Source organism: Palaemon carinicauda, chromosome 21 (assembly GCF_036898095.1).
Source record: "Palaemon carinicauda isolate YSFRI2023 chromosome 21, ASM3689809v2, whole genome shotgun sequence".
NCBI classification, from domain to species: domain Eukaryota; kingdom Metazoa; phylum Arthropoda; class Malacostraca; order Decapoda; family Palaemonidae; genus Palaemon; species Palaemon carinicauda.
In genome coordinates, this window is record NC_090745.1 from 99917065 (window position 1) to 99934564 (window position 17500).

Below are 17500 nucleotides of genomic sequence, written 5' to 3' on the forward strand. Positions count from 1 at the left end.
GCCTTTACAATAATGGGACAAAGATTATTTGGTGCCGGTTTAGTATGTGGCCTATCTTTCTAATATGGCCTACAAAATTCTATCTGTTTTAGTATATGACCTGACCTAACCTAACCTAACCTAACCTAACCTAACCTTACTTAACCTAACCTAACATAACAAGCCAGGCAGGGTACATACTAAACCAGAATAAAAAAGGTAGGCCATATACTAAACCAGCTCCGATTATTTACCATAATTGTTTGGATTCTATGAACCCGTCAATCTTGGTATCTTCGAGGAGGGCGCAGCCGCCCCCGGGTTCTTGAGACCTGTGGTCGGGGGGCATCATTGGTTGTTGATTCGACTGCCGTTTTTTTCGACAGGATGCCTCCATGGGTAGGGTCTCCGAGGCGTTCGACTGTCTGCTGCCAATGCCTGCGGTATAGAAAGGGCAGCGGCTTGTTTTGGGGTGGTACTCTGGGGCGGCCCCTTTGGCTTCCGTGGCATCGTCATCCACTGTCAAGAATGCGGGTTTTAGCCTTTCCACAGTGACCCAATCTTCTTGGCTGTAGACTATATATAGGTGCCTTGGGTGCATGCTTTATGACACTGCATGGTCCTCGGTATGGCAGCGACAAGGGAGGCCAGTGTGCATAGTTCCTGACGAAAACATAGCCTAAAGTGCTTGGTTCTGTCTGGGAAGGTCTTGAGGCATGGTGTGAATCATCCGGCGATTTCACGGATTCTTGTGATTGGAATACCTTTCGAGGTGTTGTTGGTCGGGGAAAATTCCCTGGGCATGGTCAGCATTTCACTGAAGACTTTCTCAGCCAGTGAGGGCTTGCCCGGTCTGAGAATGGTTAGGAGGCCGAGGAGGACCCATGCCAGCTGCACCTTCCAATTTTCGTCGGTGCAGTGTGCCATGAGGGCAGTCTTCAGTGAGCGGTGGATCCTTTCCAATGAGCCGTTAGCAGCGGGGTTGTATGTTGTTGTGCTGTGCAGTGACGTTCTCATTAGGCAGGCCAGGGAGGCCCACAGTTCGGACAGGAATGCTGGGCCGCGGTCCGTCGTGATACCATCAGGTACCCCCGTAACGGCTGATCCAGCTTGTCAGGAGGGCTTCCGCACAGGAGTTAGTCGTGGCCTCCATCATGGGGGTGGCCACCAATCATGGATTGTCAGGAGATATCTGGCATCTCCGGAATGCGGGAAGGGGTCCACGATGTCGACGTGTATGTGCCCAAATCATCATCTTGGTAGCGGGAAGTCCCCGACACCAGATTCCATATGCCGGCTGATCTTACTGGTCTTGCATGCCATAAATGTCCGGGCCCATCCACTTCTGTCCTTCTTCATGCCATGCCAGATGAATTTCTCCATCATCAGCCATGACGTTGTTCGTCCTAAGGGATGTGACAGTCCGTGGGTGACGTCAAACATCTGCTTCCTCCGGGATGCGGTAATCCATGGACGAGGATGACCCGTGCTGGTATCGCAGAGGAGTGTCGAGCCGTCCAAGCCCAGCAGGATGTCTTCCAGTCTCAGTGAGATTGGCATTGAGTGGTATGCCGACATTTCCAGATCAGTAGCTTTGTCTCGGGCGAGGTTTGCGTAGTCCACTCCCAGATGGATGGAGTTGATCACTATCCGTGAAAGAGCATCGGCCACAGGGTTCTTCTATTCCAGCAGGTACCGGATGGTATACCCAAACTCATCGATGGCTGCCAGGTATCGTTGTTGTTTAGCTGACCTTACATCACCCACCTTCATGAAAGCATGGACCTGTGGCTGATGAACCGTCAGGAGGGTGAAGGCGATGCCCTCTAGGCGGTACCTGAAGTGCCGGACGGCCTGGTAGATGGTAAGCAGTTCCCAGTCGAACGTGCTGTAGAAGGTCTCAGATGGCTTGAGCTTGCGACTGAAAATGCCAGTGGCCGAGGTGATGCATTCACGACCTGCTCCAGCAAAGCACAACAGGCGATGTCACTAGCATCAGTGGTCAATCTGAGTGGGGCTTACAGGTCCTGGTAGGCCAGTGTGGCAGTCTTGGCGGGGACGGTCTTCGTCTGGTTGAATCCCTGCTGCTGAGGTGTCTCCCATCTTAATTTTTTTGCCTTCCCTTTCAGGACATTGTTCAAGGGAGTCATGATGCTGGCGATGTTCGAGATGAAGCGGCGATAGTAATTCCCCATGCCGATGAACTCCTGAAGGGCCTTGATCGTCGTGGGTGTTAAGAAGGTCCTCACTGCCTTCTCCTTGGGGGTCATTAGCTGAACGCTCGCCGAGGAGATCTCATGCCCCAGGAAATCCCCATTCTCTGCACTTTGTCGAGGAGGACCACCAATCCGTTCTCCTGCAAGTGTTTCAGGACCGCCCGGATGTGGTCTCTGTGTTCCTTCTAGATCTTGGAGAAGAAGAGGATGTCATCAACGTAACACCAGCCGAACAGCAGGTCCCTGAGGATCCTATTCACCAGGAATTGGAAGGTGGCCCCTGCGTTCCTGAGGCCGAAGGTGGAGAAGGAAAATGTGTATGTTTCGAAGGGTGTGATGATAGACGTCTTCAGGACGTCGTAAGGGTGGACGGGCTCATCTTTGTAAAGATCTGTGTCCCATGGAGGGCACCGGTGAGGTCCTGCATGTTTGGCACAGAGTAGTGGTCCGGCGTCGTGACAAGATTGAGGCAACGGTAGTCTTCGCAAGGCCTCCAGATCCCATCGGATTTCTTCACCATGTGGAGAAGTGAGTCCCTCGGATTTGCCGCTTTATTGCAGATCCCCATACACTCCATGTCTGCAAACATGATCTTGGCATCACAGATTTCCTGGGGGATAGCCAGCAAAACTTGGCATGTGGGGGGGGGCCCCGTAGTAGTGATGTGGTGGTAAATGCTATGTTTGGCTGGTGACCCAGCCTACTGGCAGAGTTCTGGCTTGAAGACATCAGGGAACTCCAGCAGCAAGGCGACGTACTGACGAGGGGTGAGCGAGCATACGGTGAGTATGCCCGAGCTGGCTGAGAGAGGGCGGGAACGTGTCGGTGCCATTCCCGTGTTGAGGAGGCGCTTCCGGGCAACAACCACCAGCAGTCTGTGGTGAGCCGGGAAATGATGAAGGGCCAGGCATAGGAGCGTCCTATGATGGCCACCAGCGGGGTGGTTCCATTGGTGGGATGGTTGCGGTCCTCCTTCGAAGGTGGGAACGTTGAGCGTAAGGCGCCGGTGTCCACCATCATCCTCCAACCAGACATGGCGTCGCGGAGGTAGAATCCTGTCTGCATCTCATGGTATCATTCCCAAACGTCTAGTGGTTAGTAACTCCAGGTCGGGTTCGATTTTTTTTCTATCTCGGCGATGGTGGTCTCTTACGATGCACGGCATTGATCTCCTGCCTGTCTGTCTCATCCAGGCCATCTGCATCGCTGAGCTCCTAATCCACTGCATTAATGAATGCAGGTGACGCAGTGTATCTAGAGGACCTGGAGGCCTCAAGGATTTTCTGGGCCTTGTGTATCAGCTCATCCATCGGCAGCACATTCTCATTGACAAGGTGGGTCCTTATTTCTTGGGGTGGGCATCATAGGAAGATTTGGCGTGACTGGCTGATCTCCTTCCATTGTCCATCTGCGTCAACTTCTGGGAGCATCAAGAGACCAACCAGTTCATCACAGGAGACCACGTGCGAGTTGTGCCCCAGGGGTTGGTTACCAGGTCGAGGACTCACTGCCCTTACGGAGACTTTAAGGGAGTACGTGCTGACAAACTTCTTCCGAAGTTCATCGCAATGTACCTGCCCTGACAGTGCGTTCAGCCAGGGGGAGATACGATTAAAAACAACCTCCAGTAAGGATGCAAGGGCGAGGTCGGTTTTCGCTCCCCCGTCCGTCATCCGTGCCACCTTGAAGAGGACATCCACCTGCAGGAACCAGGAAACGGTATTCTGCTGAGGAAAACAGCGGCAACCTCACGTTCTGGCCTGATGATGCCTGCATCATGGTGACGGTGTTAGGCGGAGACTGTGTCTCAGCAGTCACAGTGGTTACGGCGGTCGTGGCCGTTGAGTTTTCTATGTCCTACATTGTGCTACCTCACCCACCAAAACGCGATATTTGCTGTAGTTAGTCCATATTTGCTGTAGTTAGTCCGATAGTGGTGTCGCGTTCCTGTGTGGTCGTTTACACGTGAATGTCAAAACCAAACCACTCAGGAAAACGCCAGAATGCAAAACTTTTGCACCGTGTTCAGTCCGTTATTGGCTTTTTGATATCAAACAAGGAGAGGAACTTTCAGAAAGCCTAACTGATATGTCGTATCGTCCCATTAAAGGCTTTTCTGAGGGCAATGCAACCGTATTGAGTCCGTTAATGGAGTAGCCAAAACTACAAAGTTACCGTCCAATCCGGGAGGTCACCAGTTATGAGGGCACGAATGAGAGACAACTGAGAACTGACAAGTTTATTGCTTGCGCAACTCTAAATACATTAAGTTGTGCCGACAGAAAAGAAGTGCTTGGGTCGGGCAGCGACCTCAGTGAGGACAAAAGTCGAGTCTGACTGGCAATGTGTTCTTCAACATTTACACAGAGATTACAAAATAACAAACAAGAAATGAACCATGAGATATATATATATATATATATATATATATATATATATATATATATATATATATATATATATATATATATATTGACGGAAAGGCTGCAGAATTCTTTATACACAGATATATACAAATATCCCGTATCGAGTACGCGTAGAAAATAATATGATCATAATACAGATGCGGGGATGCCAGATCCGCAAAGGTGATGCCTTTACAACCGATAATTATTAATCATTGGGTAGTGATAGCCAAGGTAATCAAATTGTAAGTTTGTACAATTGATAATTAACACGGAAATACTAGCCCATGGGGCTAATGCACGTAGCGAAACAGGTTCTGCTTGCCAGAACATAGGAGCAATGAGATAATGTTTATTCACGAGCGTAGCGAGCATAAGTCGGGACAAAAACTAATAAATAATTAGCTCAAATTACCATGAACATTGTTACGAACAACACCATAGAAAATGGGACGCTAGGTCACGTTTTCTATGCGTCCAGAAGTGCTGGACAACAAAAGCTCTGTGTTTTGACTGTGCATCATTAATATTACTCGGTAGTTGGGCCATCATAACACAAATTCTATAGATTTCTGCCAAAAATCATTATCAAAACCTTCAAAACACCTTTAAATACACATTATTCCCGTTTTTAAAAGCCGTAAAAACAATATTAATAAATAAAAGTTTACCTATATATTTGGGAGCCTTTGCATATCAGCGGCCAGTTCCTCCCGCATGCATAATAAATAGACATCAAATAAGCTAAACTTCCCCACCTAACCTAACTTACAGGCTGTGTCCTTTAATGCTTACCTAACAGGGTGCAACCCCCTTTACACTGCCGTATTCTTAATCGGCCGTCATCATATATTCAGGTAGCCGCTATCATACACACACCCATGTGAACATATATCACAAGCACACGTGATTTTAATTAATGTAAATATCACCCACGAATGGCATTTAATACCGAATTCTATCTTGGGAATATATATCCACTTGGAATTCATTTTATGGTAACAGCTTCTGGCCGGGTGGGGATTCGAACCACCACCTGTACGGCTGGAAACCATGCTGGCAGGGACCCTACCGGCTGGGCTATCAAGAGAGACTAAAAGTTTATGACAAGTCCCCCTACATATTCCTGTCGAATTCAGGAATCTGTTCATAGACTTGAAATAAACCCATCTCCACCATGATAGCTGAATCGTGAGTTTGCAACACGTGGTTATTTTAATGAACATATATCACAAGCACACGTGATTTTAATTAATGTAAATATCACCCACGAATGGCATTTAATACCGAATTCTATCTTGGGAATATATATCCACTTGGAATTCATTTTATGGTAACAGCATGGTTTCCAGCCGTACAGGTGGTGGTTCGAATCCCCACCCGGCCAGAAGCTGTTACCATAAAATGAATTCCAAGTGGATATATACTCCCAAGATAGAATTCGGTATTAAATGCCATTCGTGGGTGATATTTACATTAATTAAAATCACGTGTGCTTGTGATATATGTTCATTAAAATAACCACGTGTTGCAAACTCACGATTCAGCTATCATGGTGGAGATGGGTTTATTTCAAGTCTATGAACAGATTCCTGAATTCGACAGGAATATGTAGGGAGACTTGTCATAAACTTTTAGTCTCTCTTGATAGCCCAGTCGGTAGGGTCCCTGCCAGCATGGTTTCCAGCCGTACAGGTTGTGGTTCGAATCCCCACCCGGCCAGAAGCTGTTACCATAAAATGAATTCCAAGTGGATATATATTCCCAAGATAGAATTCGGTATTAAATGCCATTCGTGGGTGATATTTACCCATGTATATATATATATATATATATATATATATATATATATATATATATAGATAGATAGATAGATGGATAGATAGATATCTGTATATAATGAAATATTTGTAATCAAATGATTTCTAATTTGTATTTTCTTGCCAAGAAGATTGCACAAAAAGAGAGAGAGAGAGAGAGAGAGAGAGAGAGAGAGAGAGAGAGAGAGAGAGAGAGAGAGAGAGAGTATTAATGGGTCTACCACCCTACTAACCCCTCCAGACCCCAAAACACAGCTGATTGACATCTCATGGAACCCCCCCCCCCTCAACTGTGGGAAAAAGTGAGACAATATTCCACGAAAAGCATTCCTTAATAGATCCGGAAATAAAAAATGTTCTCTTGAAAGAGAAATATATATATATATATATATATATATATATATATATATATATATATATATATATATATATATATATATATATAATTTATATATATATATATGCAAAATAACCACAGGGAAAATTAAAATAGGAAATAAATTAAGTCCTGACAAGTTTCGGGATATTTCCTCAGAGGATTGATTTGTTGAACAAGGTTTCTTTATATTTCATATGATACAAAAAACATACAAACATACAGGGAGAGATTTATAGAACTCCCAACCCAGCTACCTGGGCTGTATTGTCAGGTGTTTCTGGGAGGCGTTCAACCTTCATTAGCCATGTGCCTGGAAGAGTCATTTCAGATGACAGGTAAATTATTTAGGCTTCCTATACAATTTCTTTATATAAATGTTGGATTAGCAAGAGTCTCAGCCGGGCTCTCGCGCCGACAACATCACTCACTCTCTCTCTCTCTCTCTCTCTCTCTCTCTCTCTCTCTCTCTCTCTCTCTCTCTCTCTCCCCACTACCTTGGAGACTGGGAATGGCACCTGTATCCTGACGGCGAACGCCACTGCAGGAATCGTTACAACGACCCATCCTACGACTGTGACAGCTGTGCTGCCTATTCAAAGAGAAGAGTAAAACTTTTCAGGAAAATATGCCTCAGAACACCTGACGTTTCTAACAAATCCCTGCCCACACATACAATGAGATGCAGCTGCTATGAGTGCAAGATTGCCTCTGACAAGTGCCTGAAGTATTTCAGGACCCTGAAAACCACCAGTGAGCAGGAGGCACCCGCATCCATGCGAAGGAAGAGCCAAAAACGCCCTTCTCCAGTGCCTCCCACACCGCAGCCATCACCTGCCACAACTCCAAGGATTGAAAATACACCTCAATCCTCGCCTGCAGACAGATGCAGCAACAGCTATCCTTCCAACCTCGGCGCCTGAGACTTCCACAGCCATGGAAACAGATCCTGCTGAGACCCAGGCAGTTCCTCAGGGAAATCATTCCCTGGACTGTAATTGTACTGTCTGCCTTACCCAACTCCTGAAGGAAGCCTCTGCCATTGCCACCAGTATTCCAGCACCTAAGAAGGAAGTCAAGGAACCACTCCCAAAGTTTAAACTACAACAGACTGACAGCTCCATCTCCTACACCGCCGTTGCTGCCATGGCTGCCAAGCCTGGTATGCAACTCACAGCCAGACCAAACCGGAAGGGAGAACTTATTATCTCCCCAAAGGACCATGAAACTGCCAGACTTCTCCAGGATGACCCAGCCTTGACACTGCTTGACCCCGCCCTGATCCAGAGAAAAGCAGTCATCTCCAGATACCCTATCACCATGCCCATCTCCATCGCCACATCTTACAGCAACATCGACGGGGCGGTGCGCTGCAAAAACAAGAACAATATCCCTGTCAGCAAGCTGATAGCCACCTTCATCGGTCCAGTGCCTTCCTCACTGGATCTAGGATTTTGGGGGACCTTCCCAATCCAGGAATATACGCCTGAACCTCTCAGATGCTACCGCTGTCAGCGATATGGCCATCACAAGAAAGAGTGTAAAGGACCCACCCTCTGCGGAGTCTGCAGCCAGCGTCACAACACAGAAGTGTGTTTCCAGGCCCACAAAGATGGCAAAGAGACGAAGCCCAAGTGGCCCAACTGGTCCAGGACTCATCACGCCTCGAACAGGCACTGCCCAGAGCGACTCAAGAGGATAGCAGCAATGAAGAGCACTTCCTAGCCCAAACCAACGAAAGCCCCTGCAACACAGCCGCCCTAGAACTAGCGACCTCCTTGCCAGAGAAGACAACCCCAGCCACCCACTGTCACTGTTCCAGAGCCATCCAGCCAGCTGACAGGAGCACCTCTCCCACAACCTACACCTTCCAACCCAACCCAAATCCGTACTCAACAAGTTGAGTCACTGTCATTGGAACACCTCATTCCTTTAACCTTTAAAATCCTTAACAGAATCCTTTCCCTCGCTAAGATCCCAACATCGTGGAGTTACTCCGACATTTCTAGTTACCGGCCTGCGAGCAGGGACAAGCTTATTAGCATAAACCTGCTTCTTTTCTCTCTGACTTAAATTACTTCATTCCTCTCCCAGTCTCTTCTACTTACTGGGACTTGCTGCTATAACAACTTTCTCTCCTACTGACAGACTCTGTCTGTTAACCTTTCATTTCGTGGACCTAAAGAGGAGTCTATCCTCCGGGTCACTTCCCTCCCTTACACGCAAGTCACTATATATCCTCCCTCTAGTAAAGTAAAGATCCACCCTATTTTGCGCTTCTCAGCAACTCTTAAAAACTTACTCTTGTGTAATCAACGTTGCTGTACCCTGGCCTCCTCTGGGAGACCACACTACAAATTCAAAGTCTCTTACGGGCTGCCGTTAGTGCAAGAGCCAATGTCTTGCTCTAGGCAAGGCAATCTTGTAGTAGTAGTAGTAGTAGTAGTAGTTGGTTAGCCTTATCCTTACAAATATATAAGCAAAATCATATGCACTTATACAGTACACACACGCACACACACATACACATACACACACACATATATATATATATATATATATATATATATATATATATATATATATATATATATATACATACCTATACAAGTATACATACACAGATAGAAACATACCTACACGTTGCCAATACATATACATAGATACATAGACTTGCATATAAATATTTGTACACATGATTAATATGCATATACAATTATGCAAGTAAAAACCTATCACCATGAACATATAATTACATACATATCAATACTTATATATAACATAACAATATATAGTGGCAAATAATTGTACCTACAAGTGAATGCTAAGTTAGGTCTGAATATTAATTTCACAGTGGCATTTATTATCTGAGGTACATTTAGTTCTATATTAAGTGGTTAAAGGTTTTTTAATAAAGCTTGCAAATCTCTTTGCATATAAAAGCATCGAGTTTGTACATTCCATGTCCAATATTCAAATTGTTATCAAAGGTTTCTTTTAAGAAACTGGACTCTATGATGTTTCTTTTCAATAAGTTATTTGAATGAACCAAGTTTTTTTCCAAATGGCCATCAATTAATAGTGAGACTTTTATCTTGTACATGGGCAAACATTGTATTATTGTCTTAGGTACGTCTGACACTTTTCTTATGTTATTCAATTCTCTTTTCAAGGACTATCAGTTCGACCAATATAAAATTTTTCACATGAATTGCATGGAATACTATATACACATCCCTTGGTAATGTTAGAACTCTTTATTATGGCTGTTTTTATTGTAATGTTTTTCTTAAATGTTATATTAACGTTGAAATTTTTTAACAGTTGGGGAATTTCTTTAAAAGAATCACTATAAGGCAGTACAAAAAGGTTTTATGTATTATAGTTTTCCTTGTTTTCATTACAGAAAAATATATTTTTTGCTATTCTTAGTGCACCATTTAATACAATTTCAGGGTACTTCAGTTTCTTACCTTTTGTCCTAATCTTATTATTTTCATCCTCAATGTATTCAGGGCTGCAAACTCGTAATGCTCTTGAAACATTTGAGTAATTACAGATTTCTTAACTTGGTTACTTTGATTCGATTAATAATGGACCTATGAGGAGGTATTGGTCGACTTTCTATATACACTTAACTCAAGTCTATTATTATTATTATTATTATTATTGTTATTATTATAATAACAAGCTAAGCTATAATCCTAGCTGGAAAAGTAAGATCTTATAAAACCAAGGGCCCCAACAGGGAAAAATAGTTATTGAGGCAAGGAAACAAGGGAAAAAATAAACTACAAGAGAAATAATAAACAATCAAAATAGAATATTTCAAGAACAGTAACAACATTAAACTAGGTCTTTCATATAAAACTTCAAAAACACAAAAGGAAGGGAAATAAGATAAATAGCGTGCCTGGGTGTACCCTCAAGCAAGAGAGCTCTAATCCAATAAATATACAAGGCCGTGGTACACAGCCTATGGCACTACCTAAGACTAGAGAACAATGCTTTGATTTTGGAGTGTTCTTCTCCTAAAAGAGCTGGTTACCATAGCTAGTCTCTCTTCTACCCTTACCAAGAGGAAAGTAGCCATTGAACAATTATAGTGCAGTAGTTAACACCTTAAGCGAAGAAGAATTGTTTGGTAATCTCAGTGTTGTAGTTGTATGAGGACAGAGGAAAATGTGGAAAGAATAGGCCAGACTACTCGGTGTATGTGTAGGTAAAGACAAAAAGGAAAGTATCCAGAGAGAGGGATCCAGTGTACTACTGTCTGGTCAGTCAAAGGACCCAATAAGTCTTTTGCAGTAGTATCTCAACAGGTGGCTGGTGCCCTGGCAACCTACTACCTTTGTGTATGACAGTCCATAAAAGTTAAGATACAATTATTCTCCAGCTCCATTGTGAAATTTATTGACGATACCAAACTATTCAATCTATGAAAAGAAAACTATCTAAATTTTCATTTCCTGGTCATACACATATTATGACGTCAATATAACGAACCCATTTTACATTATTAGGAATAATGTTATTTAAGATTGTGCTTAAAAAAAAAATCCATATATGAATTGCTAATTACTTGAAATAAGGTGTTTCCTATGGCCATACCAAGAGCGTTGGCAGAATTGAGAAGAAAACTCCCCAAAGAGTATTGGGAGTTAAATGGCAGGAGAGGATTAAAAATGAAACTATAAGAGAGATTAGTCGAGTGCCATATGTGGATGAGATCATGGTGAGGAGTAGGAGATGGTTTGGGCATGTTCCTCGCACTCCCCAAGAAATCAGTTCACCAAACTTTTGAATGGGCTCCACAAAGCACAAGAAGAGTTGGAAGACCCAGACCTACATGGCCGAGGACTATGAAGCCTGAAGTAGGAGATGATAAATGGCGAGTATTGATTTAAAAGCCCAAGATAGAAACGACTAGCAAAATCTAACGGAGGCCTTTTGCGTCAGTGGGTGTAGGAGATGAAGATGATGGTGATAATAATTCTAATTTATAACTGTGGTATATTTGCTGTATTATTTGGTATACCACTATTGCGGACGACTTGTTGACAAAAATAACTGATTTTTAATCAGTTTGAACATGTACTTTGTAAACACAATCTAGGAGTCCTCCCTCTCTCTCTCTCTCTCTCTCTCTCTCTCTCTCTCTCTCTCTCTCTCTCTCTCTCTCTCTCTCTCTCTCTGGATACAAACTAGAATTGAAAAGATACAACACCACTCAATGTGGTAATTTCTGCACATACAAAATAGCAAATGCTTGGTACAGATTCCCGGCGGATATAATGAATAAACACGATAAAAATGAAAAAAAAAAAATCATGAATAAATCAGACAAGATCTAAACATTTAAAATAATTAGCTTTATCCATGGGCAAATGGAATCTCCGTGGATGGACTAAAAAGTCTTTGAGACACCCAAAATCTCTCTCTCTCTCTCTCTCTCTCTCTCTCTCTCTCTCTCTCTCTCTCTCTCTCTCTCTCTCTGAGATGTTGACTTACGTAATGCAATGATGATAAACCAAACCTCTGATTGATTGATTTGAAGTTTTCTGACATCCTGCTAAATTTCTGAGTGATTGACTGATTTGAGGTTTTTTGGCTTCCTGACATCCAACATTGACGCCCAGTTTACCTTATCATGTTATCAGTGATGGTGGACCAATGAACAAGTGATTTGCTAAAAGGTTCGCATTAAACACGTGAAACAAGCATTCAGTGATTAATTTACTTATAAATCCATGGAGGGTGGCTTTTGTAATGATTGGGAAAGAGCCAACGGACAGAAAGAAGTAACGTAGTTGGGAACTCTACAACTTAGGACCCTCACATTACCATAAAAAGTAATTAAAGATTTTGTTATATGATGTATATTTTTGGAATTCGTGTTTTAAATAAGTACATTACTTCATTAAGAAAGGTGAAAGTTGTGAAAATGCTCTGATCGTGATTAATAACGTAATTGAAATAGTCATGTGTATATCGTTATTTATTCTATCCATATAAACTGTTTAATGCTCGATAAATTTTAGTTACCTGATTTACAAAATATTTGTTTGGTTACTTTAATGTAATAAAGTTACAGATTTTTAATCTGACTTATTATCCTAAATGATTGAAATATAAAAATTTAAAAATATTAAAAATAAAAGAGAAAAATTTTTTCTTTTATTCTAATAAGGAAGATCTTACAAGGAATTTTAGCTAATGCAAGACAAGAGTGACGTCACCGCTCTGAAATCCGGCTCCTCCCTTGGAGGAAAAATAACTGGGTATGCCCTGACCCTTGGAGGAAATACAAATTAATATGCCTTGACCCTTTGCAGGAATAATAACTGGAGATGCCCTGAACCCTGAGAGGAAACATAACTGGAGATACCCAGACTGCATTGAGAAAAATAACTGGAAATGCCACATTCCATTAAGAAAAATAACTGGAGATTCCCAGAATCCACTGAGAAAAATAACTAGAGATGCCCTGACCCCTAGGAAGAAAAATAACTGGAGATTCTCTGACCCCTGGGAAGAAAAATAACTGGAGAATCTCTGACCCCTTGGAGAACAAATAACTGGAGATGCCCTGACCCTTTAGAAGAAAAATAACTGTAGATGCCCTGCCCCCTTGGAGTAAAAATAACTGGGGATGCCCTGACCCTTTGCAGGAAAAAAAACTGGACATGCCCTGACCCCTTGGAGGAAATGTAACTGGAGATGCCCTGACCCCTTGGAGGATAAATAACTGAAGATGCCCTGACCCCTTGGAGGAAAAATAACTGGAGATGCCCTGATTCCTTGGAGGAAAAATAACTGGAGATGCCCTGACCCCTTGGAGGAAAAATAACTGGAGATGCCCTGACCCCTGGGAAGAAAAATAACTGGAGATTCCCTGACCCCTTGGAGAACAAATAACTGGAGATGCCCTCATCCTTTGGAAGAAAAATAACTGTAGATGCCCTAGATCCTTGAGGAAAAAATAACAGGAGATGCCCAGACCCTTTGGAGTTAAAAAATTACTGGAGATGTCTTGACCCCTTGGAGGAAAAATAACAGGAGATACCCTGACCCCTTGGAGGAAAAATAACTGGAGATGCCCTGACCCCTTGGAGGTAAAATAACTGAAGATGCCCTGACCCCTTGGAAGAAAAATAACTGGAGATCCCCTGACCCCATGGCAGAAAGGTAACTGGAGATGCCTTGACCCCTTGGAGAAAAAATTACTGGAGATGCCCTATCACCAAGGAAGAAAAATTAAGTGGAGATGCCCTGACCCCTCGGAGGAAAATTAACTGGAGATGCCCTGACACCTTGGACGAAAAATAACTGGAGATGCCCTGGCCCCTTGGCGAAAAATAACTAGAAATGCCCTATCCCTTGAAGGAAAAATTAACCGAAGATGTCCTGTCCCTTAGAAGACAAGTAACTGGAGATGCCGTGACCCCTTGGAGAAAAATAACTGGAGATGACCTGCCCCTTTGAGGAAAATAACTGGATATGCCCTGATCCATTAGAGGAAAAAGAACCGGAGACGCAATGACCCCTTGAAGGAAAAATAACTGGATATGCCCTGACCCCTGAGGAAAAATAGCTGGAGATGCCCTGATCGCTTGGAAGAAAAATAACTGGAAATTCCCTGACTTTTGGAGGAAAAAAACTGAAAATGCCCTCACCCCTTGGAGGAAAAATAAAAGGAGATGCCCTAACCCCTTGGAGGAAAAAAAGTGGAGATGTCATGATCCCTTGGAGGAAAAATAACAGGAGATGCTCTGACCCCTTGGAGGAAAATAACTGGAGATGACCTGACCCCTTGGAGGAAAAATAGCTGGAGATGCCCTGACTCCTTGGAGGAAGAATAACTGGAGATGCTCTGACAAAGTCAAAGGAAAATAACTAGAGATGCCCTGACCCCTTGGAGGAAGAATAACTGAAGATGTCCTGACACCTTAGAGGAAAAATAACTGGAGATGCCCTGACCCTTGGATGAAAAATAACTGGAGATGCCCTGACCCCTTGGAGGAAAAATAACTGGAGATGCCCTGACTCCTTGAAGTAAAAATAACTGGAGATGCCCTGACCCCTTGGAGGAAAAATAACTGGAGATGCCCTGACTCTTTGGAGGAAAAATAACTGGATATGCCCTGACCCCTTGGAGGAAAAATAACTGGAGATGCCCTGACCCCTGGGAAGAAAAATAACTGGAGATTCCCTGACCACTTGGAGAACAAATAACTGGAGATACCCTCATCCTTTGGAAGAAAAATAACTGTAGATGCCCTAGATCCTTGAGGAAAAAATAACAGGAGATTCCCAGACCCTTTGGAGTTAAAAAATTACTGGAGATGTTTTGACCCCTTGGAGGAAAAATAACAGGAGATACCCTGACCCCTTGGAGGAAAAATAACTGGAGATGCCCTGACCCCTTGGAGGTAAAATAACTGAAGATACCCTGACCCCTTGGAAGAAAAATAACTGGAGATCCCCTGACCCCTTGGCAGAAAGGTAACTGGAGATGCCTTGACCCCTTGGAGAAAAAATTACTGGAGATGCCCTATCACCAAGGTAGAAAAATTAAGTGGAGATGCCCTGACCCCTCGGAGGAAAATTAACTGGAGATGCCCTGACACCTTGGACGAAAAATAACTGGAGATGACCTGGCCCCTTGGCGAAAAATAACTAGAAATGCCCTATCCCTTGAAGGAAAAATTAACCGAAGATGTCCTGTCCCTTAGAGGACAAGTAACTGGAGATGCCGTGACCCCTTGGAGAAAAATAACTGGAGATGACCTGCCCCTTGGAGGAAAATAACTGGATATGCCCTGATCCATTAGAGGAAAAAGAACCGGAGACGCAATGACCCCTTGAAGGAAAAATAACTGGATATCCCCTGAGCCCTTGGGGGAAAATAGCTGGAGATGCCCTGATCGCTTGGAAGAAAAATAACTGGAAATTCCCTGACTTTTGGAGGAAAAAACTGAAAATGCCCTCACCCCTTGGAGGAAAAATAAAAGGAGATGCCCTAACCCCTTGGAGGAAAAAAAGTGATGTCATGATCCCTTGGAGGAAAAATAACAGGAGATGCTCTGACCCCTTGGAGGAAAATAACTGGAGATGACCTGACCCCTTGGAGGAAAAATAGCTGGAGATGCCCTGACTCCTTGGAGGAAAAATAACTGGAGATGCTCTGACAAAGTCAAAGAAAAATAACTAGAGATGCCCTGACCCCTTGGAGGAAGAATAACTGAAGATGTCCTGACACCTTAGAGGAAAAATAACTGGAGATACCCTGACCCCTTGGATGAAAAATAACTGGAGATGCCCTGACTCCTTGAAGTAAAAATAACTGGAGATGCCCTGACCCCTTGAAGGAAAAATAACTGGAGATGCCCTGACTCCTTGGAGGAAAAATAACTGGAGATGCCCTGACCCCTTGGAGAACAAATAACTGGAGATGCCCTGACCCCTGGGAAGAAAAATAACTGGAGATTCCCTGACCCCTTGGAGAACAAATAACTGGAGATGCCATCATCCTTTGGAGGAAAAATAACTGGAGATGCCCTGACCCCTTGGAGGAAAATAACTGGAGATGCCCTGACTTCTTGAAGTAAAAATAACTGACTCCTTGAAGTAAAAATAACTGGAGATTGGAAATGCCCTGACCCTTTGGACGAAAAATAAATGAAGATGGCCTAACCCAGGGATGGGGCACACATGGCCTTCTGGACCATCAAGTGCGGCCTTCTACGGCCTTTGATATATGTACAGTATGTGTAGTATATTTTTGCTTTGACACTGAATATTGTGTTTGAAATCATTCTACTGTATCTTCACACATACAAATATGTACACACAGACAATAGGAAAGTTGCGTTTAGTGATGTACCTCCCATGATGTACCTCCCAGAGAATGGAAGCAATTTTCCCTTGAATACAATGAATCCTAACTTAATACAACTAGCAGTTTTTCCTTGTTAGCTGCAACAGCTGTTGTAGCTGACAACGAAAAACTGCTGGACTACAGCTTGTGTCAATATCACAACTGTTGTTACTGATTTTGCCTAAAGAAAGGCACCTTTGTTATCACGGGCTCAATCAAATCCTATTTAAACCATCTTTCAGAGTATGTGCTTGATTCGTATAAGGATTCTTTTCTGTGTTACTGTTCACGATATTGAAAATTATTTACGACCTAAATTATAAGAAAAAATAAGAATTTTCATTGAAAGGTAACAGACAGAAAAACTGTATGAAAGACACAGTAGATGATTAACAATAACACTAGCGCTGTAAGTATCTCTGTTTCCACGCCCTTTTAACCTGTCAACGAGGGAGAGGCAGTTAATTATGCTGGCTTCACGGGTTCATGTGAGTTCTGAGTCAATGCTCTCCAGTATTAATTAATCCTATCAATCCTCCCGGGGTCCTTCCTTCCCCATCCCCCTATTCGGCTACCTAGGCAATTTTGGTACATTGTCTTTATCATATCAATAAAATCAACACCAGCCACCCTGGCCCCCCTCCCAGCCGGTAAATATTGCAAGATCAAAAGTGTAGCCCATCTCTCAAGTAGTTTCGTGGCGGGTGCAAACGAGTCTACAGCGATCTCTCCGATTCTTCAATCGAAAATGTAAGTTTTGCTTTCGGAGGTCACACGATTGTCGACTACATTCTTCGTACTATTATTTGTGTGTGTGAGTGTGT

General features: G+C 43.4%; 1 protein-coding gene and 1 long non-coding RNA gene across 2 annotated transcripts in view; one reads left to right on the top strand and one right to left on the bottom strand.

Moving 5' to 3' along the window:
* Nucleotides 1-17500, bottom strand: part of LOC137614719 (uncharacterized) — a 114591-nt gene that overhangs the window by 14883 nt on the left and 82208 nt on the right. The window lies entirely within an intron of this gene.
* The window catches only part of LOC137614717 (uncharacterized), a 6046-nt gene continuing 5904 nt past the window's right edge, over nt 17359-17500 (top strand). The window contains exon 1 of the mRNA XM_068344395.1: nt 17359-17426. Within this exon, the coding sequence (XP_068200496.1) occupies nt 17425-17426 (2 nt within the window). The 5' untranslated portion in view covers nt 17359-17424. The remainder of the gene's footprint in view (nt 17427-17500) is intronic.